The sequence below is a fragment of the Pelodiscus sinensis genome, chromosome 2 (assembly GCF_049634645.1).
Source record: "Pelodiscus sinensis isolate JC-2024 chromosome 2, ASM4963464v1, whole genome shotgun sequence".
Taxonomy (NCBI): domain Eukaryota; kingdom Metazoa; phylum Chordata; order Testudines; family Trionychidae; genus Pelodiscus; species Pelodiscus sinensis.
The window spans coordinates 113,720,286-113,744,597 of record NC_134712.1 but is presented as its reverse complement, the minus strand read 5'-3'; the positions used below and the strand labels follow the sequence as shown (position 1 = coordinate 113,744,597).

Genomic DNA, 24,312 nt, shown 5'->3' with positions numbered 1-24,312 from the left:
CCCTTGACATACCTCCCGGGATCGCAGAAGTTGTTTCATCACTGACTGAGACCTTACCAGCGCAGGTGGTTTACCATCACCACAGATTGTTGGGTCCAGGAACTAATAACATCAGGATTTTCGATTCCTCTTCTTTCCCTTCCTTTTATCTCCACCCGGACGCCGTCCCTTTCCAGGGACCCATCTCACGAGGCCCTCTTAATCCAAGAGGTCACTTGACTCATAGAGAGTGGGGTGGTGGAGACAGTGCCTGAACACTTCCAGGGCAAGGGATTTTACTCTCGTTATTTCCTCACACAAAAGAAGTCAGGAGGATGGAGGCCTATCCTGGACCTTTGAAATCTCAACTGGTATCTCAAGAAACACAAATTCAAGATGGTGAGTCTATGTTCTATCTTCCTGGCGTTGAACAAGAGATATTGGTTCACGTCCCTCGATTTGCAGGATGCATATTTTAATGTGACTATACGCCCAGCACACAGATGCTTTCTGAGGTTTGTCAAGGGCACACAGCACTTTCAATACAAGGTCCTCCCATTTGACCTATCGTTAGTGTCCAGGGTCTTTTCCAAGACGTTGTTGGTGATTGCTGCGTATCTTCACCACCAGGTCATCATGTTTTTCCCATACCTGGACGACTATCTCATCAAGGTCCATACTTACGATCACGCACTTCATGCCACCGAAATCACAAAGCATCTGTTTTCAAACCTGGGTCTCATACTGAACATACCGAAGTCATCACTCATCCCGCAAAGATCCCTTGTGTTCATTGGGGCATGATTAGGTTCTATAACAGCCAAGGCTTATCTTCCTTTGGAAAGATTCCACAAAATACAGAGCCTTACGCAGACACTTTCCATCAGTCCAAAGGTACCAATACTCACCTGCCTGCAACTCTTGGGGAACATGGCCACCACAACATACGTGGTACAGCACGCGAGACTACACCTCAGATGTCTACAGCATTGGCTGGCTTCTGTTTATCGCTTGGGCAATCGTGATGTACACAGACTAGTGGAGGTACCATTAATGGTTTGACAATCCCTGGCATGGTGGACTTCTCCAGCATTCCGTTCCATCGTCTACACCAAGTCACTTCAGACGCATTTCTCCTGGGATGAGGAGCCCATTCTGAGGGCGAATTTGCCCAAGGTCGATGGAATCTACAAGAAGCCCTTGAGCATATAAATCTTCTGGAGCTCAGGGCAGTATTCAATGCATGCAAGATATTCCTCCCAAATATCCATGGCCAGACAGTTCAAATCTTTACCGACAACATCACCATGGTTTATTACATCAACCGTCAGAGCGGAGCCCAATCCAGATCCCTCTGCGAGGAAGCCACGAAGTTATGGGATTGGTGTATACGCCATGGAATTACCATTGTGGGCACATACGTCCCAGGCAAGGACAATACAATTGCCGATGCCATAAGCAGACATTTTTTTCCTCAGCACGAGTGGGAGCTCAACCCAAGGGTGACCCATTCCATATTTCACTAATGGGGCTACCCCAATATAGATCTCTTTGCCACACATCTCAATACGAAGTGCCCAAAATACTGTTCCAAAGCCAGTCTGGGACCGAAATCTCTGGGAAATGCATTTCTCATAAACTGGACTCACCATCTTCTCTATGCCTTTCCTCCAGTTCCACTTCTTCCAAGAGTATTAGAGAAGATAATCGAGGACAGAGCCACGGTGATACTCATTTGGCCCCGTTTTGGCCAAGACAGATGTGGCTCCCCCTCCTCCTACAAATGTCCCTCCAGCTCCATATCATTTACCGAAACAACCTGACCTGTTCATGCAACCAGGACTGTCCATGCCACAATCTCAAATCGACTGCCTACACCTTACGGCATGGTTCCTAGCTGGTTCTATAGCACAGAAGTCCTTTGCTCCCAAGAGGTGAAACAAGTACTACTCTATAGCAGACGTGAATCCACACGCAAAACTTACCTTTATAAATGGTGCCGTTTCCAATCTTGGTGCTTAGTCAATAACTTCGATGCAATGTCCATCCCAATCCATTGTATCCTGGACTATGTACTCCACTTACACCATTCAGGATTGGGGCTCTGATCCATCAAGGTCCATCTCTCGGCGATTTCTGCATTTAGACAGTCAATTGAGGGTTTTTCAATCATTGCTCATCCGATGTCTAAACGCCTCTTGAAAGGCCTAACAGATCTATACCCCCTGCACAAGAAGTTTCCTGTCCTATGGGACTTGGAGCTAGTGTTGGACACCCTCACCAATCCTCCTTTTGAGACCTTGGTTACCTGTGACATCCCTACGCTCACTATGAAGGTTGCCTTTCTTCTGGCTATAACATCGGCCCGACGGGTAGAAGAGCTGGCGGCCCTCTTGGCCAACTTGCCATATACTCTGTTTACCAGCCAGGGAGTAATACTTCGATCTCACCCCAACTTTTTACCGAAGGTGAATTCGGAGTTTCATATTAACAAGCCTATAATACTCCCGACATTCTACCCCAAATCACATACCTCTAGCCATGAAGCCCGATTGCATACATTGGACATCCATAGGGCATTGGCTTTTTACCTAGAAAGGACTCGCCCTTTCCGCCAATCTCAACGACTTCTCTTATGCACAGACGAGATAACCAAGGGGCAATCATTATCCTTGCAACGTATTTCTGATTTGATTGTGAAATGTATTACATTATGGTGTATTACAGTGTGCTACACATTACGTCATAGGTCCATATCGACATCAATTACTGCTCATTCCACCAGGGCAACATCTACCTCTCTGGTATTCCTTAAAGGCGTACCAATTCAGGGCATTTGCCGCATGGCGACATGGTCTTCGGATATGACATTCGCTAAGCATTATGCCATCGATGCTATCACCTGAGAATCAGTGCTGGCCTCCGCAGTGCTGTCCACAGCAGCGAGATCCTGACTTTGATCACACTTCCATAGACGAGGCTACTGCTCTGCACTCACCTAGAGTGGAGTACCCACAGGGACACTACCCGAAGAAGAAGAGGAAGTTACTCACCGTGTGCAGTAACGACGTTTCTTGGAGGTGTGTGTCCTCGTGAGTGCTCCACGACCCGCCCTCCTTCCTGTTCCGGAGTCTCTTCTTTATGATCAGGAGTGATCTGATTAGGAGTAACTGGCGGGAGCTGGATTGTGTGCAAGCTCACAAACAGCGCGAACAGCATGCGCCGCCGCACATGCGCGGTCCGGCTGAACCACGGCTGACGACTCTCTGACCTGCGGCGCCAGGATGAGCCCGACACCTAGAGTGGAGCACCCACGGGGGGACACACCTTGAAGAAATGTCATTACTGCACACGGTGAGTAACTTCCTCTTCTTCAGATGAAAGAAGTGGGTTGTGCCTATGAAAGCTCAGGATACTGTCTACATTTTTGTTAGTTTCTAAGGTGCTGAAGGACTACTCCTTGTTTTTAAAGTATTTTCAGTTACAGACTAACATGGCTACCCCTCTGAGACTTTTTTTCATAGCTGGTCACTAACTGTGTTCCTCATTTTCTGGGTGCTTGACTTGAGACTTTGAGATCAGATTTGCAGAAATTCAACTGCAACTAAAGTCAGAGGAAGCTGTAATTTTAACATATTGAGTGATATAGTGCTCAGTATTTTGAAAAGTCAGTCCTTGGCATCTTAAGTTGGGAACCCATCATTATTAGATGCTTTTGATCTTAATATCTCTGTCCCTCAGTTCCTCATCTATAAAATAGAGATGATAATATCTCCTCATGGTGCAAGGGTGTTGTAGAAATAAATGTATTAGTATTTATGAATGATTCAGTGATGAAAGGAAAAGCCGTTGAAGAAAGTAATTACTCTGTCTTTTGAGCAAGGTAGGAACAGTGTGCAGTAAATAAAGCCTGAGACAAAATAAAATATTTCATAGTTGCTCATGAAGAAATTACTGTCCATTTTGTGCAGTGTATGTATCAGGAATCCTGTGGAAAGGATAGTATGCGATCAAATAATTAAACACTTTATCATAATGCATAGACCACAAGAAATTTAAGTAATATTGCATAGGCAACCTAATTCTGGCATTTCTTAACTTTTGAGGGTTTCTTTGCAATCTTAATAATGTTTGTTTGATGTAGTTTTTGTGCGCGTACAAGATTGAAACTCTCTGAACCGGGAATCCCTGGTCCAGCAATATCTGTGGTCCAGCACAGATGTTGCAAGACCAGAGAGCTCCAATGGAGGGCAAGCTGCAGGAAACCCTGCTGGACTGACAGGGCAGGGGCTTTCTGGAGACAACTGACAGTGGGGCCACCCAGTGCATGGTAGCAGGGCTTCCCTGCGGGGCTGGGAGACCTGTTGTGGGGCTGCTTGGTAAAGTCAGGAGCTGCAGCTTCCAGGAGGCTGCCCAGTGGGGTTGGCAAGGCAACGGGGGCAGCAGAAGGTGGGGAGCCAGCTGGAAGGCTGGCAAACTGGGCCAAGGCATGGGGGGGTGCAGCAAAATGACCTCTCTGGTCTAGCAAAATCCCACATCTGGAACCAGTCAGGACCCAAGGGTGCTGGATAGGGACGTCCAACCTGTAATATAATTCAAAGTTTTATTGCAACACATATGAAGAAGGTAGTGGATTTAAGATTGTTTAAGTAAGATTAAATTTGACATTTCCAGAATTTTGATTGCTTTGCAACTTTTACATTCTTTTGGCGACTTTTTTTATGGAATTTTCCAGGGATTTTTATTTATTTATTTATTTTGAGGAAAAACAGTGGAGAAATTTTATTTTGTATTGCTATTTTCTAAACAATAGAATAAGCCATCTTGCATGCTATTTACACTTAGGGCCACTAATGGGAGAAAGGGGAGAAGCAAAAAGGGCAATTGCCCAAGGCCCCCAGTGGCAGCTGCTGGAGCCATAGAACTTTAAATTGCCAACAGAGCCTCGGGTGGTCCAAGCTGGGCAGAACTGAAAGGTTGGCTGGGGGAGGCTAGCCTCTAGCCCTTTACTCTGAGGCCCCACCCCTATTGAAGTGGCCTCCCCACCTTGGCTAGAGACCCAGTAATTCTTTAAGCAGCCCTGTGCACTCTAAATAGAATGAGGCAGGGCAGGATGCTATGGACTGTTCTTCTGTGCACACTTTTTCAGGTTACTGTACGATAAATTAAATCTTCCAGGAAGTGTAGAGATGCCACACTTTCTATACACTCCGTATGCAGACTTTGGGTTTCCTGTGATACTTTCCTACAAAAGTAGAAACAAAGAAGCTCAGAACAGGACAGTTGCAGGCTGCAACTACACAGAGTGGTAGTATGTTACCTCATTGCTCTCAATTTGCTCTCAATTTGTAGCCAAAAGTTTACCTTGGCACTAGTCTGCTCATTTGTATGAAATTACACTTACATTCCCTGTTACTTGCAGGTTAAAATGTAATTCTCAGTTTTCTTATGCACACAGTTGTAATTCTAGTAGAATGTTGAGGGATTGCTTAATTGTTGTCAATTCAATTTACATAAATCCACATGCACGGTGGCATTGGAGCATTGTTATATCATTAGTTTATTGTAAAATAAAAATCAAGGTACATGTGTGATCTAATGGGGAACATAAATTATGATGCAAGCAGGTGTAGAAACACTAAGATATTAGAAAATGTTTGCCAGTATAACTTATAGCAGTTCCCTGAATGAAGTAAGCTATATGGGCAAAAGGACTTTTCTGACAGCATAACTGTACTGAAATGAGACCTTTTTCTGATATAGAGGAGGCATTAAAAAATTACATCCCTAACCAATAGTACTCCACCAGCGAAAATTTCTATTGTACCTGGCCTATGTGTTTTTAAAATCCTAAAAACACTTTGCCTATGTGTTTTTAAATCCTTATTACTGACTTAATGAAATATTTTCACCGGACCATTGAAAAGCATATCTCCCAGCTGGAGACTGTATTTTGGGCCATTATTATTAAGAATCTAAGAATGGCCATACTGGGTCAGACCAACGGTCCATCTAGCCTAGTATCCTGTCTGCCGACAGTGGCCAATACCAGGTGCCCCAAAGGGAGGGAGCACAACAGGTAGTCCTCATGTGATCCTTCTCCTGTCACCCATATCCAGACAGAGGCTAGGGACACCATTCCTACCCATCTTGGCTAATAGCCATTGATGGACCTAACCTCCATGTATCTATCTAGCTCTTTTTTGAACCCTGTTAAAGTCCTAGCCTTCACCACATTCTCTGGCAAAGAGTTCCAGAGGTTGACTGTGCGCTGAGTGAAGAAAAGTTTCCTTTTGTTTGTTTTAAACCTGCTGCCTTTAATTTCATTTGGTGACCCCTAGTTCTTACATTGTGGGAATAAGTAAATATCGCCTAACAAGGCAGCATTTTGTTTTTAACTAACAGCCAAAAAAACCCACCCAATCTCACACACAAAAAAACACCTCACTAAGCTTCATTGGTCACTTGTAATTTTTAGAAAAGTATTGTGAATAAATTGGGACGTTGTCATTGATACCTTTTTCTGGGAAAACTGATTGAGATGATTGGGATAAAGGATAAAATTAAAACATAGGTTGAAAAGAGTAATGTGAATTAATTTTTTGAAGATGTCAGGAAACCTTCGCACTGCTCCCACAGGAGAAAGCAAATTCTTTAAGATTTCTTTTTTCTTCTATTGATAATTGTTAAATACAATTCCAAGATGCCATTTACTATAGGATTGGTTCAAGGTACAATGTTATTTGTAGATAACATTCTGCAATTCTTTCTTAAATTGCATATATCACTGTTTCTACATCTCATTCTATCATAATATATGTTTCCTATCAAATACACTGAATGTACATACAGTTTATAGAATTTGCAGCTGAGGTGTTTTCTATTAATTATATGGAAGGCCCCAAACAAAACCTTTTCATCATGGGTTTTCAAGTTTTCTTATATATTTAAAAAAAACAAATGGTCTGGTAACACTTTATAGACTAACAAAACATGTAGATGGTATCATGAGCTTTCATGAGCACTGCCCACTTCTTCAAATAATTAGTTTATCAACATGATACTTTCCAGTGTTACATTTGAGGAAGATATATAATAGAGGCTCATATTAAAAGGTTTTTTTGGGGGGGGAGGGGAGGAAGGGTTCCATTTAGTGGTTCTTTGCATGGCTATACTCCAAGATGTTACAAAATTTCCATTTTTGTTAAGTTATAATTTAGCCATTAGCTATTTACTCCTGACTGACACCGGTAATTTAAAAATATCCCAAACGTGAAAACAGAAATGAAAAGGAAAGGAAAACAAATCAAGCCAATTTAAAGTTACAATTGAGCCTTGGAGGAGCCAGGTAGATTCAGGCCTCCCATCCCAAATCTTTCATGTGAAAAAAACCCACAACTTTTTGTAAATGCAAGTCAGCCATGGGAAAAAAATTCCCTGCTTTAAGTTGTTTCATTATAAGTCCTAGTTTTTTAGACCGTATCTTGGACTTACAGTGAGAATGGCCTGTAAAACAACACTATTGAGGGCTGTGTACAAAATACACTGTCTGGGCAATAGCATATTTGTGTGGGTTTTTGTAAAAACAGTTAATTGTTGAAATTTGAGCAGATGGTCAACCAAGGAAATCCAACTATGAGCTCTTTCCACTAGAAACTCTGAAGTAAAGTATGCACTAACAGTCTTTGAAAGGGTGCTGTAGAATGTGCTATATGCAGTAGAGCTATATTTTCAAAGCTTATAGTGTCTAATCCCACGTAATGTATACTTCATGGGAATATATTTTAAAACTAATTTGATCCTTGGATAGCACAAGGGACTTATTGACAGAAATGCTTATGGCCAAGAGTATACAACTGTTGAAATTTTTTAGACAGAAGATCAATATGTGGGCTTAGCTTGAAAAGCTGATAACACTTTCTCTGTTCCCTGAGGAGACCCTTTACAATTGTTTAGTGCAAGAACTGGAGGCATATGTCCCCGGTGAGAAAAAGAGAAAATCAGGGTTAGCTGCTGTTGATCAGAGAGTTTTCAGAGCAGGCTGAATAACTGGATGTTTAGATGTGTAACAATTAAAGATTGTAGGTTTATTCTACAAGGAAGAAATTAATTGTACTGGTGAGCAAGTATACACCTGCAGTCATGGCACAATCACTTCCAATAGTTATTAGCAGCACTGGTCAAAATGTAGGATTTCCAATTTATCAGAAATTTTCACTTTTCAAATTTTGGTTTTGTTCCAAACTGGACTGAGAGAAAAAAATTCAAATTGTGTCTCAAACTAGAAATTTCAAAAACAATTTTGTTTTACCAACACTGCACCCATGGTGTTTCTGTTACAAAAAAATGGGCGCTGCTGACTGAAACTGACATTCTTGTCAGTTTTACTACTGCTAAAAGAATGTCAGTTTTAGTTAGTGGCTGCTAGGGCTCCAGGGTCTGTGAATCCAAGGTACATTCAGGTTCCCAGTTCCACACCAGGGAGCCTGGAAGTCCAGAGGGCCTGGCCTGTTATGGACTCAGGAACATAGTTTCTGAGACCCCTACCTAGAGCCTGATTGCCTGGGTCCCTGATACAGAGTCAAAGTTAAGCCGCGGTTAGAACTAGGATTTTTGGGCTCTCAGCTCCAGGGCACATTTTGCATTCAACAAACCAATATTTTTTTAGAGAATTTTTTCACTGGAAAATTTCCCACTAGCTCTAGTTTCCCACTAGCTCTAGTTTCCCACTAGCTTCTAGTAAAAGAAGCAGTGAGGGACAAAAAGGTATCTTTTAAGAAGTGAAAGTCCAATCCTAGTGAGATAAATAGAAAGGAACATAAACACTGTCAAATCAAGTGTAAACATGTAATAAGAAAAGCAAAAAAAGATTTTGAGGAACAGCTAGCCAAAAACTCAAAAAGAAATAACAAAATGTTTTTTAAGTATATTAGAAGCAGGAAGCCTGCTAAAAAGCCAGTGGGTCCCCTAGATGATCGAGCTATAAAAGGAGCAATCAAGGACGATAAAGCCATTGCGGAGAAACTAAATGATTTCTTTGCTTCAGTCTTCATGGCTGAGGACGTTGGGGAGATTCATAGAATCATAGAATCATAGAATAATAGGACTGGAAGGGACCTCAAGAGGTCATCGAGTCCAGCCCCCCGCCCTCAAGGCAGGACCAAGCTCCGTCTACACCATCCCTGACAGATGTCTATCTAACCTGTTCTTAAATATCTCCAGAGAGGGAGATTCCACCACCTCCCTTGGCAATTTATTCCAATATTTGACCACCCTGACAGTTAGGAATTTTTTCCTAATGTCCAATCTAAACCTCCCCTGCTGCACTTTAAGCCCATTACTCCTTGTCCTGTCCTCAGAAACCAAGAGGAACAAATTTTCTCCTTCCTCCTTGTGACACCCTTTTAGATATTTGAAAACCGCTATCATGTCCCCCCTTAATCTTCTTTTTTCCAAACTAAACAAGCCCAGTTCATGAAGCCTGGCTTCATAGGTCATGTTCTCTAAACCTTTAATCATTCTTGTCGCTCTTCTCTGTACCCTTTCCAATTTCTCCACATCTTTCTTGAAATGTGGCGCCCAGAACTGGACACAGTACTCCCGCTGAGGCCTAACTAGTGCAGAGTAGAGCGGCAGAATGACTTCACGAGTTTTGCTTACAACACATCTGTTGATACAGCCTAGAATCATATTTGCTTTTTTTGCAACAGCATCACACTGTTGACTCATATTCACCTTGTGGTCCACTATGACCCCTAGATCCCTTTCCGCCATGCTCCTTCCTAGACAGTCGCTTCCCATCTTGTATGTATGGAACTGATTGTTCCTTCCTAAGTGGAGCACTTTGCATTTCTCTTTATTAAACCTCATCCTGTTTACCTCTGACCATTTCTCTAACTTGCTAAGGTCATTTTGAATTATGTCCCTATCTTCCAAAGAAGTCGCAACCCCACCCAGTTTGGTATCATCTGCAAACTTAATAAGCGTATTCTCTATCCCAATATCTACATCATTGATGAAGATATTGAACAGTACGGGTCCCAAAAGAGACCCTTGAGGAACTCCACTTGTTATCCCTTTCCAGCAGGATTTAGAACCGTTAACAACAACTCTCTGACTATGGTTATCCAACCAATTATGCACCAACCTTATCGTGGCCCTATCTAAGTTATATTTATCAATAAGAATATCATGCGAGACCGTATCAAATGCCTTACTAAAGTCTAGGTATATGACATCCACCGCTTCTCCCTTATCCACAAGGCTCGTTATCCTATCAAAGAAAGCTATCAGATTAGTTTGGCATGACTTGTTCTTCACAAACCCATGCTGGCTATTCCCTATCACTTTATTACCTTCCAAGTGTTTGCATATGATTTCCTTAATTACCTGCTCCATTATCTTCCCTGGGACAGACGTTAAACTGACCAGTCTGTAGTTTCCTGGGTTGTTCTTATTCCCCTTTTTATAGATGGGCACAATATTTGCCCTTTTCCAGTCTTCTGGAATCTCCCCTGTCTGCCATGATTTTTCAAAAATCATAGCTAAAGGCTCAGATACCTCCTGAATCTGCCCCGTCCTTTGTGGGTGATGAATCTGAGGAACTGTCCCGGATTGAAGTGTCATTAGAGGAGGTTTTGGAACAAATAGATAAACTTAATGTTAACAAATCTCCGGGACCGGATGGCATTCATCCAAGGGTTCTAAAAGAACTTAAATGGGAAATTGCTGAGCTATTATCTGTGGTTTGTAACCTGTCCTTTAAATCGGCTTCCGTACCTAATGACTGGAAGGTAGCCAAAGTGACACCAATTTTTAAAAAGGGCTCTAGAGGCGATCCTGGCAATTACAGACCAGTAAGTCTAACTTCAGTACCGGGCAAATTAGTCGAAACAATAGTAAAGAATAAAATTGTGAAGCATGTAGAAGAACATAATTTGTTGGACAAAAGTCAACATGGTTTCTGTAAAGGGAAATCCTGTCTTACTAATCTGTTAGAGTGCTTTGAAGGGGTTAACAAATATGCAGACAAGGCGGATCCAGTAGATAAAGTATACTAGATTTTCAGAAAGCCTTTTACAAGGTCCCTCACCAAAGGCTCTTGTGTAAATTACATGGCCATGGGATAAGAGGGAAGGTCCTTTCTTGGATTGAGAACTGGTTAAAAGACCGGAAACAAAGGGTAGGAATAAATGGTAAATTTTCAGATTGGAGAGGGGTAACTAGTGGTGTACCCCAAAGGTCAGTCCTGGGACCAATCCTTTTCAACTTATTCATAAATGATCTGGAGAAAGGGGTAAGCAGTGAGGTAGTAAAGTTTGCAGATGATACCAAACTGTTTAGGATAGTCAAGACAGAAGCAGACTGTGAGGGACTCCAAGAAGATCTCACCAAACTGAGTGATTGGGCAACAAAATGGCAAATGAAATTTAATGTGGATAAGTGTAAAGTAATGCACATCGGGAAAAATAACTCCAACTATACGTACAGTATGATGGGGGCTAATTTGGCTACGACAAATCAGGAAAGAGATCTTGGGGTTATCGTGGACAGTTCTCTGAAAACTTCCACACAGAGTGCAGTGGTGGTCAAAAAGGCAAATAGGATGCTAGGAATTATTAGGAAAGGGATAGAAAATAAGACCCAGAATATCTTACTGCCCCTGTATAAAACTATGGTACGCCCACATCTTGAATACTGTGTACAGATGTGGTCTCCTCACCTCAAAAAAGATATTTTGGCCTTGGAAAGGGTTCAGAAAAGGGCAACTAAAATGATTAGGGGTTTGGAACGGGTCCCATATGAGGAGAGGTTAAAGCAACTGGGACTTTTCAGTTTAGAAAAGAGGAGACTGAGGGGGGATATGATAGAAGTCTATAAAATCATGAGTGGTGTGGAGAGGGCTGATAAAGAAAAGTTATTTATTAGTTCCCATAATAGAAGAACTAGAGGACACCAAATGAAATGAATGGGTAGCAGGTTTAAAACTAATAAAAGAAAGTTCTTCTTCATACAGCGTGTAGTCAACCTGTGGAACTCCTTGCCAGAGGAGGCTGTGAAGGCTAGGACTATAATAGAGTTTAAAGAGAAGCTGGATAAATTCATGGAGGTTAGGTCCATAAAAGGCTATTAGCCAGGGGATAAAATGGTGTCCTTGGCCTCTGTTTGTCAGAGGCTGGAGAGGGATGGCAGGAGACAAATCGCTTGATCATTGTCTTCGGTCCACCCTCTCTGGGGCACCTGGTGCTGGCCACTGTCGGTAGACAGGATACTGGGCTAGATGGACCTTTGGTCTGACCCAGTACGGCCGTTCTTATGGTCTTATGACCCTGTGCAATATCCCTTAAGTATGAGAACTTCTTTTATAATACTGCCTTCAAAGCGGTAAACAAGTAGTGTCAGGAAGATGTTAATAATATTTTGCATTTATGTTGGGCCTAATGTGGGCATTACTTTACAGATGGGGAAGGTGATGCACAGGGAGATTATGATTTTTCAAAGACCAACAATGAGTTTTTACCAGTCGTCTATGGACCCTAGACTGTATTATTGTTATTATTTTAGTTAGTTAAGTACAGTGGTGCCTAGCAGTTCCAGTCATGGACCACGATCTCACTATGCCAGGTGTTTTTACAAATATAGAACCAAAAAAGACAATTCTTGCCTCAAACATCTGACAGTTTTCACTAGCTTGTAACATCCAGTACCATGTTCTAACCCATATACCATGTTGCCTCCAAATATAGTAAACAAAATTTCACTTTTTATATATAAAACCTGTTTTACAGATTTTTTTAATGTTTGCGGTTTGAAAGAAAATCTCAGTCTCAAACTAAATACTGCTCAGTGATGTGGTATGTATAAAGTATTGTTTTTCAGTCTATTAGCTACTTTGCAGCCCACACCTAATATAAGGATAAAATACAAACAGGAAATTGAATCAGAATGTGATGTTCCTTGGATTCAGCCATTGAAGGGTATTCATTTCTCTTTGAGAAAATCTAGGGAAGACCAGCGTAATAAAACACTAAACAGACCAAATAAATTAGAGTGACATTTTGTCAAGCAACTTGCATTTTGTCAAGCAACTTGCATGTGGGCAGTAAACTTGTTTGGAGTGGACTTGTCCAGCTGTAGTTTATAACCCTGATAAATTAAATAAGTAATTGAATTTCTGAACACTGCAGTATCCCACATTCTCTCCAGTCAAATAGCAATCACATTCATTCGTGTGTGTGTGTGTGTGTGTGAGAGAGAGAGAGAGAGAGAGAGAGAGAGAGAGAGAGAGAGAGAGAGAGAATATAAACTGGAGAAAAATATTCTCTGTTTGTACATGATAAAATATTTTTCTTCAGTTTTTATCATACTGTCTTCTAGGAACACTTTAAAACATAAAAACCTCCAGAGCTCCCTATGTTGACAAAATGTTAGGAATGCCAGAGGAACTCAACATACATGCTAAAATAAAACAACATTCAACCTCTTAGGCAAAATCTGGGGAAGTAAATGGGCAATATGATTGAAAATTCAGCAAAGTTGGGCTTTGTCAAATAAGCGGAATTTGCTTCCTCCGATATTGTCCACTGGGAATGTCCACCCCCCAGACATGCAATTCTAAGTACTTAAAGTTTGAGCATCCCAGCTTTTCAGAATTTTAGCATTAAAATACAAAGAGAAAGGCAGTTATTATAGTAGCTGCAGGGCTGGATTAAGACATGCTGATGCCCTAACCTATGTCAAGTTTAAGAAGTCCCATAGCATTATTCAAAATGTGTATTATTCAAACAGAAAGGACAATGAAAATAGAAATAATAATGTTTTGTATTTGCATATATACCAGAGCATAGGCAAGATACAACTAAAAACTAGGTTTTTAAAAAATGTATTTAGAGGCCCCTTGTAATCTAGTTTACTTAGTTTGTGCATAAAACTGGCATGTAGCTGGGACATAGCCCGTAAAGGGCTTTGAGTTCAAAACCAAGATCTTGAATTGCACCTGGGAACTGACTGTAATCTTTATCCAGACAATGGAAAAAGATGAAGATGGAAAAGGTGAGAGGTTTAGGAAGGAAAAAATCAATACATGGCAAAGGAAAAGGTAAAGAAATTAAGAGGGCTAAAAAGGAGAGGAATTTGTCTGGGAGGGAGAAGGGAATTTTCACTTTCAATTCCTGCCATCTTTTTCTCTCTCTCTTCTTTTCTGCTGTTGTTATCTATTTCTTTTTCCCAAGAATTCCGATAGAGGCAGGACCCCTTTCACAACTGTCTATTTAGCCTGGTGAAAGTAAATATAATATGTGTTAATTACTTATTGGAAGAGAGTTAATATGAGTAATTGTTTCCCTTGGGAGTTACTTTTAAACAAGTTCTCCTTTTAGTGTATACAAGGCTATTTTGATTATGGAACAAAAATAAATATTAAAAAATCAGTCAGTGTCTTTAAAGTTATTTTACTTAGTTGTCAAGTGAAGCAAACAGCACAGATCAGTCTGACCCAGGAGACAAAGCTGTGTTCTCAAAGCAATGATTACTGTTAGAAAATTATTCCAAATTTGAGTTTTAAAAAAAAACCTCAGGTTTTTTTTCCATCATAGAGTAGGCATAATTTAATGTTTACTTCTTTTCTGGAGTTCCTGAAGAGTGGCTTATTTAGCATGCTGAGTCTGAAAGACAAATCCTTGTTTAAGGAGGTAATTTAAACTGGATTGCACTCAGGAGCCTGACACATCAATTTAAAGAAGTTAAAAGATAATATAAATAGTTCTGATTTTGTTTTAGATGAAGAGATCAGTTCAGTAGAACTTTAATAAGTTTTGAGTATTAGTTGATTAACATTTCATCTGACCTCATTATGGGATGCTTTTCTAACTCTGTTCCTAGACTCATCTATATCACACTGGCATCTGGTCCATTGTAGGACCCTTTGTCTTCAAAATACAGTGGAGTTTTACTCATACCAGAAAAGCCATTTTTATAAAAACTAGATTAAAATGTTTTCATTCCAATGGCAATTACCCATTCTTCGATTATTGTGGCTCTCATCTAAAATCACAGGATACTAGAACTGGAAGGGACCTCGAGAGGTAATCAAGTCCAGTCCCCTGCCCTCACAGCAAGACCTCACACCATCCCTGACACATGTTTGTCTAACCTGCTCTTAAATATCTCCTATTTTGGAGATATTTAATAATGGAGATTCTACAACCTCCCTAGGCAATTTATTCCAGTACTTAACCACTATGATAGAAAACTTTTCCTAATGTCCAACCTAAACCTATTTTGCTGCAAATTTAAGCCCATTGCTTCCTGTTCTATTATCAGGCACTAAGAAGAATAATTTTTCTTCCTCGCCTTGTAACCCCCTTTTAGGTACTTGAAAACTGCTATCATGTCCCCTCTCAGTCTTTTCTTTTCCAAAGCAAACAAACCCAATTCTTTCAGACTTTGCTCACAGGTCATGTTTTCTAGACCTTTAATCATTTTTGTTACTCTTGTCTGGACTGTCTCTAATTTCTCCACATCTTTCCTGAAATGTCATGCCCAGAACAGGACATAGTACTCCAGTTGAGGCCTAATTATTCCAGAGTAGAAGAGAAGAATTACTTTTCATGTCTTGCTCACAACACTCCTGTTAATGCATCCCAGAACGTTGCTTGCTTTGTTGACTCATATTTAGCTTATGATCCACTATTACCCCTAGGTCTCTTTCTGCAGTACTCCTTCCTAGATGGTAAGTTCCCATTTTGTATGTGTGAGACTGATTGCTCCTCCATAAGTGGAGCACTTTCCATTTGTCCTTATTTCTCCAGTTTGTCCAGATCATTTTGATCCTAGCCTGAAAAGCACTTGTAACCCCTTACAGTTTGGTATCATCTGCAAACTTAATGAGGATATTGAACAGAACTGGTCCCAAAACTGATCCCTAGAGAACCTCACTTGTTTTACCCTTCCAACTTGACTGTGAACAATTGGTAACTACTCTCTAAGGGTATGTCTACACAGCAGCGTTATTTCGGTATAACTGATGTTATTCTGAAATAACAAAGAGTGCATCTACACTACAAGCCTTTATTTTCAACTAATGTCAAGCTGAAGGACTTCTTATTCCAACTCATGGCAACCCTCATTTTATGAGAAGTAAGGGAAGTCAAAGGAAGAGTATTCTTCCTTTGACTGCCTTCTGTGTAGATAGCGCCAAAACCCGAAATAAGCTACTTCGACTTAAACTACGCAGTTGATGTAGCTGAAGTTGTGTAGCTTATTCTGACTTTAGCCCTGCTGTGTAGATGTACCCTAAGAATGGTTATCCAGCCATTTATTTATCCATTCTCATCTAGGTTGGTTTTTCTTTGTTTATTGATAAGAAGGTTGTGCAAGATCATATCAAATACTTTACTAAAGTCTAGGTATACCACATCCACCGCTTCCTCCTTATCCACAAGGGGTACTATTAGCCTATCAAAGAAACCTATCAGGTTGGTTTGACATAATTTGTTCTTGACAAATCCATGCTGTTACTTATCACCTTATTACCTTCTAGTTGTTTGCAGATGGATTCTTTAATTATTTGCTCCATTATCTTTCCTGGCACAGAAATTAAACTGACTTGTCTGTGGTTTCCCAGGTTGACCCTATTTCCCTTTTTATAGATGGGAACTGTATTTGCTCTTTTCCAGTCTTCTGGAATCTCTCCCGACTTTCATGACTTTTCAAAGGTGATGGGTAATCCATATTAACTAGCCAAATCTTGTTTAGCTCTTCTTTTCAGAAACCATTTAAAAACTAATGCTCATTAATAATTCTTTAGCGCATCTAAAAATATGTTTGAGGTGTTTCTAACTCAGATATAGAAATACATTCCAGCATGCATGGAAGATCTCACCCTGGAGATGAGTGATCTTTCTTTAAATTAAAGAGGAATTAAAGAATAGTCATCTTAATAATTTTTATTCTCCTTTATACTGTGTTTCTATCTAATCTGTCCTAGTTGGTGCAGTTGCTAATTCTTCACTGCCTAACTCCTGTATAGTCCTTTACACCAGTGTAAATAGAATACAAAACTGTGTCATTCTGATTTGATTGAATTTTACACCTACTTTGCACAGTTGTAAATGACTACACAAAAGAAACACAATGGAGTGTCAGGCCCTAATCCTTTGGCTGAAACTGGAGTTTGAATGAGGACAACTGGCAGAGGGTCAATGAACATAAGATTTCGATAACGCTTATACATTCAAGGATGCACCCAGAAGAAAAAGACAGAGAAGTATATCAGCCTTGTTGATTGAGGAAATGTGATTGTGATTTATCACTCATCTTCACAATTTGGAGGCTTTATTAGATCATCTGCTACTAGGTAACAACTGTAGCCAAGACTGTTTTTCCTTACCGCTGCTTGGCAATAAGACTACATCCTTTTCTTTCTAATTCCTACCTTGAATTTCTCACCTCAAGATTAGAGTATTGTTACATGAGGCTACACATTGAACAATGTTCTGTATTATTCTCTAGCAGTAGATCAGTTTCTAGATAGAATTTAAGTTGTGCTAATTGGGTTCTGCTGTTTGAGAGACCGCATCTCTACCTGCAGTTTCAGTCAGTAAAGGTGATCAAGTTGACAGTCAGTAACAATCTTTAAAAAGGTGGTGAGGTGGGAGATAGCTCTCTTTAATTCTTAATTTGCCAGATTTTGATTTGTTGATTTATAGATCACGCTGGACCCAAGTTATTGCCTGCTCCTAGCCCTATTTCAGCCTTTAAGATCTGAGTTTAGTTTCTCTCACTTCTCCTATTTCTAAGACTCAGTTTAGTTGTCTTGAATAAAATAAGACAAATTTTCCTGGCAAATTTACAGAAATAATGACGTAGCTGTCTAATAAAAGGCAGTGCAGGTATAAAAATAAGCATAATTGAAATTCATATGAGAGAATGTTAGCCTGATTCTAAAATTAAGTTATGAAGGAAAGCTTAAAAATCTTGCATGGTAGAAAAGTTCTTATCTCACTGTTTTAAAGTTCTTTGTTACTTCAGAAAAAAAATGTATATTTCTTTTCACAGGTGTAATAAAGGATCCAGTAGCTATTACCCCTGGGCTTTGACAGGTCAGGATATGTCTCTTCACTAAAATATAGCATCCTCTAGTCTATCCCAAAAAAGATTAAATGAGGTGTAGTTGATTAGTATAGAAATTGAGTGAATAGAGAGTGCTAGCATGGTTAACCAGTAGTAGGTAATAGGCTAATGTCTCGAGAAAGGTTTTGTACCAGTGACATAACCACAAGGACCCATTTGGGGGGGACCTTGACTTTGTGTAGGTGGACAAGGATAGGAGATGAGGGAAGCAGGACAGAAGTACCAGGGCAGAGCGGGGTCAAGCCCAGCCTGGCTCCCAACTCTTTCCCCAGCTGGCTCGCTGGGTGGAAACAGGTAAGCCCTGGCGCCCAAGCCCCTTTCCTCGCTGGTTTGCCAGGCATGCTTGGGTACAAAGTGGGTAGTCAGTAGCCCACCTCGGGCTACGTCCCTGTTTTATATCGGACATGTATCTTTCCCTAATTTATGATTTCATTGGGTTTTTTTTTCCAGTGTCCAGACTATTGTGTTTGAAATACATTTGAGTAACCATTCTAAATTAACAAACATTTCTAATGGAGAATTTCTTGGTGATGTTTGAGTAGTTGGGGGTGGTTATTATCTAGTGTATTTATCTATAAGGACTTGAGGGCCCAGGATGGGAGACTGACCTCAGAGCCAAAGAGACGAACTCTTAAAACTTTGAGTATTGGGCAAAGAAGCTTTCAGTGATGATCCTCTGCTGAGTAGCCAAATCTTTTCACATGAAACATCAAGAGCCTGGCAGCCTGAACAGCTTTGAGAGCCAGCTTGAGAAAACTTGAACATCTGTTCAAGCTATCTAAATTGGCCTGTGGCATTCTAAACAGAGAAGCTATGGTTGCTTCACCAACTCCCCAGTTCCCTTAAACCTGCTGCCTGACCAGATCCACACCTGGGCTCTCAGCCAGTCTCCATCACAGCTTTAAGTCTTTGGCAGTCATTTTCAGGCCCTTCTTGCCTCGATAACTTCTTTAAAAACAACGAATGGTCCTGCAGCACCTTAGAGACTTACAATAACTTCTTGTCATTATAAGTGCTTAATTTTTATTCATATACATTTTATAAGGATAAATTCTGGAGTGATAGTTGTTGGACTTCCATAAAATAGGTGTGTTTAAAAATGTATGTGCTTTGACCCTGATTCAACAAAGCTCTTAAGCATGTGCTTTAAGTGAATTTGCAACCCTGACAGCGTGTATTTTGGAATATGCTCTAGTCTATTTGACTAGAAATTATTCCTATGTTTAATCTTAAACACATACTTAAATGTTTTGCTGACTAGGGGCCTTAAAATGTATAAGTAGAAAGCAAGCAAGAAAGGAAGGGACACAATAGGAAGGGTTGAAGTCTGCAATAGACACTTGACAAATTCTGCAGGATAGTCAGCTAAGGAAAACCTTGTTATGCACATCTCCTAACATTCAGAAAGTCTCCAGCAGAACAGTTTCCCTCCAGTTGGCTTCCTAGTGCTCAGGAGATCCAAAAGACAGGGTATTAGAAATATGCAGTAGAACCCATTCAATCTAAAAAATAAATAACAGAGATGAAACCACAATATTCTGGGTAAAGATAGAGTATGACCAATTAGTTTGTCAACGAATGTTATGTCAATGTTTGTGGAATAAGCTGAAATGGTTGTGATTATAACTGTTCATAAATCAAAATATACACATTACTAACATTTAAAAACAGCCTCGATCAAAACCTTCTTCTGCTAATATTTTATATGTCCTAAAACATAGTCATCAGCTCTGTTTATCATCAGATTAATTTGCCACATTTGTTAGTTCTGTCTGCTTAAATGAGCAGCAGTAAAATAGTTACCATTGTTGGTATTTAAATTGACATCTTTAGGTTCCAGTTATCTCCTCAGGTGAGACAAACAGAGGCAGTTCATAACGCTCAGAGCTATTGACTTAGGCAGTCTGTTTCTGTTTTTATTATATATTATGTAGTATTGTCAAGATAAATCCAAGCCCTAATTAGAGTTGCCAGATGGTTTCAACAAAAATACCAGACACACTTGACATTACATTACAATCTACATTACATCTTATTTAGAAAATACCGGACATTTGTATTTTCTCATTTATATTTTTGCAATTTGGTTCCTGTACAGAAAGCTGGACTGTCCAGTTCAAAACCGGACACCTGGCAACCCTATCTCTATTGTGTGAGGCGCTGTACAATGATATGGCATAAAATCCTGCCCTTTTGAAGTCAATAGTTTTTTTCATTGACTTCAGTAGGGTGGAGAGTTTACCTGTGGTTTTTGACCAAAATAGATTATCATCTAAGACGGAAAGTGACAAAACAGCCTAGGGAGAGAGGGATACAATTCAGGAAGACCACAGTGTAACACTGATTTTCTTTTGGTTAATCTTTTCTTCACATACAGAAGGATTCCAAACATAAAATTTTTTAAATTAAAGCTTGAATTCTCAATCGTCCATCTTCTGAAAGAGCAGATTATTTAAATGTCTCAATTTTTAAATATTCTACACTAAAAGAGTAAGTGCTTTAAATTTGGGGCAGGCACTATATCATGCTCAAATCAGAGAAGCTTAAAACCTTGTGCTAATTATACCTCCACCTCCCTCCTCCCCCCCTTCGCCCCGCCCCGTGCAACTTTATGGAGTTGCTCTAGTCTAGTGCAAAGGTCGCCAACCTTTTCAAACCGAAGAGCCAAACTATATCAAAATTCAGAACAAGTGGTCAACAAAGAGCCGTATAAGAATGCTCATTTGCATGACTGAAAATATACAACTTAATATTATTAGTAATTGACATGATGATTACTAATAGCCAGGGCTTGACAAACCCCGGCGAGAGCTACTCGCCAGCCCCGCACCGTGCATGCGCCAGACCGGCACTGCACATGCGTGAAGCGCTGGTGAATGGGGCTTACGGAGCGACAGGCTGAAATCTACTCGCCGCGGATGAGTAGATATAGCAGTTTGTCAAGCCCTGCTAATAGCAGAAATGATCATTGTACTCACAGACTTTATTCAATGGGACTTCTGCTGCTGCATTTTTATGCACATTTCTTTGAAGTGTACATCATAACTAGTCAAATTCAGGTCCATGCACGCATTCAAGCTACAGGAATAATTACACATTTTTAAAATTTTGAATTAATTTTTCATTTTAATTTTAAAAGTTGCATGCATTTTGGGAATGACCAAAAAGCCATATATGGTTCCACACTAAGCCACATTTGCCTTGAGAGCCATAGGTTGCAGACCCCTGCTCTAGTGTCTTATGGTATGTCTACACTATAGCACTATTTCGGGATACTTCTGATATCCCTAAATAGCTATTCTTTTGAACAAGCCTGTTATTATAAAACATAACGGGTTGGTTCACTGTTCCGATGTCCCTGTAAACCTTGTTCCACGAGGATTAAGGAATGTTTCGGAATAGTGGTTTATTTTGAAATTTTGTGCTGTATAGACAGCACCAAATTATGAAATAAGCTATTTTGAAATTAGCTCGAAATAAGGTACGCCATTTGTGTAGCTCAAATTGCATGGCTTCTAAGGGTGCAATGTAGATGCACCCTTATAATTAACACAATTGTTTGGAGTGGGTTCCAAATGAATTAGCAGCAACCTTTCAATGTCCTATATATTTTTTTCAGAATGAGTTTTTTTTTAAAAAGTCACTTGGTGGCATTTGTGATTTTGTCCCTGCCCTTTATACAATATAAAAATTGGTGTAAACAAACTTGCCAAATCCAACCTTTGTAGTGTGTAGTGCACAGGGTGCTTCTTATCTTGTCTGCTTTCAAAGATCCTGTTTGTGTGTACCTGTGATCATCCTAAGAAGGATAGAGCAGGGTATTTACAGTTCTGTCTCTATGGATTATTCTTTATAAAGTGGATTAACCTCCTACTGCAATTGTCTGGAAAGTGCTGTGTGAGCCAGTAGATAACACAAATAAAGTGCACAGGAATCCTGCTGAGGGACTCAGTATTCTAAGTAACATAAGCAAGTTCAGGTTAACTAAATAAATCAAAACAATGACTACACTTCTTTTCTAATTCTTCTTGTCTGCCTTCAAGCATCCAGGACTGTGATGTTCCTCCCTTTGCACAAATGGGGACAGTGCACCTCAAGGGGGTTTCAACTGCCCCAATTACCGAAGGCTTCCCATGGGCTCCCTGCTGGAGTTTTCTTCCTTGGATGCTAACAGAGATAGAAATCAGGAAACAAAATTCTATAACAGATTCCTGTGTGAACTGGGGCATGTGTGTTATGCCAGTACTTTAAAAAAGGGAGCCCAAATACTTATGTTGGCAATGGCTTGATTGTTTAAAAGGGCTGAGCTTCCTGGGAGCTGTTGGGAAGTTAGTACTGTTGAAAATCAGGCTGCTATCTGCATGTGAATATTGGAGTCTATCTTTAGGCTCTAGTTTTTGAAAATATTTTAATATCTTTGTTTCTCCATTTATTTTTTTGTAAATAATGGGAAATATTCTCATTCTTGATAGGGGTACAGTGTCATGAACATCAGATCCTCACATTCATAGGGCTATATAAGTACTAGGGATGTAAACCTTAGGTTGAAACTGTTAACTGATTAAGTGGGATTCCATGCATAGGGAGGAGACACAGTAGCAGGGGCCAGCAGCCCCAAGCACCTGGGGTGGGGCAAAACAGCTGCCACTTCCCTCCTCTACACGTGGGACTGCCAGCTACTGATGCTGGCTGTCCAACACGTGGGGTAGCATCTCCCACCGGGTACTGATTAACCAGTACCCGGTAAGCATCACTCTTAATGAGTGATGCTTACCAGGTAACTGGTTACCCGGTTACCCATTCACATCCCTAATAAGTACAAAGAATGTTTAATTATTATTTAATTGATACAGTTACAGCTTTCTCCAGGTGCAGAAGCCTATGCCGAGCGGAGAGCTATCTGGCTACAGGTGGGGTTATATGCACTGACAGAGTCCTAAATCCCATTTTGCTAAATATTCACTCAGTCGGTGTTAGTCAATCTTACTGCCTCCTTGAAAGGGACTGTTTTGATCCTCCCAAATGCTAGTGATCATGTTAATTCTACACTGGCATAATCTGTAAGCCCAACTAAAATGCTTTGGATTGTAAGCCAATTTTTTATGTATTATACAACATAATTGAATAAAATGTGGGTTTTTAACCTATAAGCACAATAGACGAGTAACATAAAGTGCTGTTAATTGAGTTTTCAAAATCTAACTGCAGCCAGAGAGCCATGGGAGCAAGTCTTCCTTGTCACTAGCCTTGCTTACTATTGAACTTGATCATGCTTTCTTGTTCACATTTGCCACTGACTTTGATTGGATGAAGATCAAGCTTTAGCTCCATCCTCTGACAATTACTTGCTGACTTTTTACCTGTCATGCTTCTTTAGTGTCTTCCTTGGAAAAGAGATGAGTGTTGTATTAGCAATTTTTCATGTGCCACACTTAAGCCCTTGGATTTTTATCTTTATTTATTGCAGCTGGAGCTGAGGAGAAAATTGGCTGGGCATTTGGCCTAGGATTAGAAAGGCTGGCTATGATCCTCTATGATATCCCTGACATCCGCCTGTTTTGGAGTGAAGATGAACGCTTCCTGAAACAGTTTACTGTGTCTCACGTTAACCAAAAAGTACAGTTTCAGGTAATATATATCTATATATATCTGTATGAATAGATAATTTTATGTCTGTAGAAATGATTGGTCATTACCAAAGGAGAGAAAACATGTTAAATAACCAAAATTGTGATCAATAGTAACAGACAAATCATAAAATATTAGCTGCTGTGGGAAAAACTTGTCATTACCATACATTTATATAATTGATGGATATCTTTTTTATTAAACTGTATGTATTCAGAAAATCATCTCTGTTCAGGACAGCATCGAAGCACGTGCTTTCTTGTTTTTCCTGGATAGGGATGGACTCAAGAACATACTTAAGTGATTTCTTGAATGAGAGCTGTAATTCTATGCTACTTTGAATGGAAGTTACCTCTAAAAATACTATAATACATTCCCAAATTCTTGCTTGATGTTACAGCCTCTGCAAAACAGCTTGAAAATGTGTCCTGCTATCTTCCATGTGTATGTGGGTGGATATAGCTTTTAATGATACTTAGCAAGCACAAGTTTCCTTTGCCCTAGGCCCACCAATGATGGAGGGGGCAAAGAGGGCAACTGCTCCAAGGCCTGGTCATACAAAAATGCCAGGAG

General features: G+C 40.1%; 1 protein-coding gene across 6 annotated transcripts in view; it reads left to right on the top strand.

The window, feature by feature from the left end:
• Positions 1–24,312, top strand: part of FARS2 (phenylalanyl-tRNA synthetase 2, mitochondrial) — a 391,854-nt gene that overhangs the window by 204,792 nt on the left and 162,750 nt on the right. For all 6 annotated transcript variants that reach the window (XM_075921297.1, XM_075921299.1, XM_075921296.1 and 3 more), the window contains one exon: positions 23,579–23,739. In XM_075921297.1, coding sequence (XP_075777412.1) covers positions 23,579–23,739 — 161 coding nt within the window. The remainder of the gene's footprint in view (positions 1–23,578; positions 23,740–24,312) is intronic.